This window comes from Formica exsecta, unplaced genomic scaffold (assembly GCF_003651465.1).
Source record: "Formica exsecta isolate Colony F162 unplaced genomic scaffold, ASM365146v1 scaffold4757, whole genome shotgun sequence".
Lineage (NCBI taxonomy): Eukaryota > Metazoa > Arthropoda > Insecta > Hymenoptera > Formicidae > Formica > Formica exsecta.
This window is the reverse complement of record NW_021851996.1, coordinates 9848-10847: the sequence shown is the minus strand read 5'-3', so window position 1 is coordinate 10847 and position 1000 is coordinate 9848. Positions and strand designations below refer to the sequence as shown.

At 36.7% G+C, this 1000-nt stretch overlaps 1 protein-coding gene across 1 annotated transcript; it reads left to right on the top strand.

Annotated features, from left to right (window-relative positions):
- The first annotated feature begins 6 nt into the window (after positions 1-6).
- Positions 7-944, top strand: LOC115241337 (ubiquitin conjugation factor E4 B-like). The gene is made up of 2 exons (XM_029817051.1): positions 7-452; positions 535-944. Exons 1-2 carry the CDS (start codon positions 33-35, stop codon positions 850-852), a joined length of 738 nt encoding a protein of 245 aa, XP_029672911.1. The 5' UTR covers positions 7-32; the 3' UTR covers positions 853-944.
- The last annotated feature ends 56 nt before the right edge of the window (positions 945-1000 follow it).

Below are 1000 nucleotides of genomic sequence, written 5' to 3'. Positions count from 1 at the left end.
GCAAGCACTTTGTCAAGTTTATCAACATATTGATGAACGACATAACCTTCCTGCTCGAGGAGGTTCTAGAACATCTGAAGTATATACTCGAGTTGGAGGAATTTATTGACGCATGTAATGCTATTTCGACGGAACAACTAGGATCAATAATGGGGCAGCTGATGGACAACGAGGAAAAAGTCAGATTCTCTCTTAAATTAGCCAAGAAAATAGTTGCTATGTTTCATTATTTAACGGTCGACATTAAGGAACCGTTTCTACGACCGGAATTAGTCGGACAATTGTGTGCCATGCTGAATTTCAATTTGCAACAGTTGTGCGGACCTAAGTATAAAAATTTGAGAAAACTGGAAAAATACGGATGGCAACCGAAGAAGTTATTCAGTCAATTGATTGATATATATTTACATCTTGACTGTGATAATTTTGCGGCTGCTTTAGCCAGTGATGGAGTGAGTATCTTTTATAATATATCATATACATATATTACACATATATGTATATAAATATATATATATAAATTCATTTTTGCAGCATTTGTTTTGTAACGAGTTATTCACCGACGCTACGAATGAATTAGAGAGATTCGGCATTAAAACTACGACGGAAATGGAGAGTTTTGTAGCTCTCGCTGAGCGTGCGGCGGTAATCGCAAGAGACAATCGCGCGCGTGGCGACGCTCCTGAGGAATTTCGGGATCCATTGATGGACACTCTTATGGAGGATCCAGTCAAGCTACCGTCTGGTATTGTTGTGGACAAAGCAGTTATCATTAGACATTTACTCAACAGTGCCACGGATCCTTTTAATTGGCAGCCGCTTAGCGAAGATATGCTTGTGCCAAGTAAGTAATACGTGTATTGTTCATATTTTTCTCTTTTTTGATAAAGTCAACTTTCTTTTAGTCTAAATATTGGTAACATTTCATAACAATGCATTTTCATATACATAAATATATTAGAAAAATATTTGATGCGTCATAGATAATATAGTTTTTGAC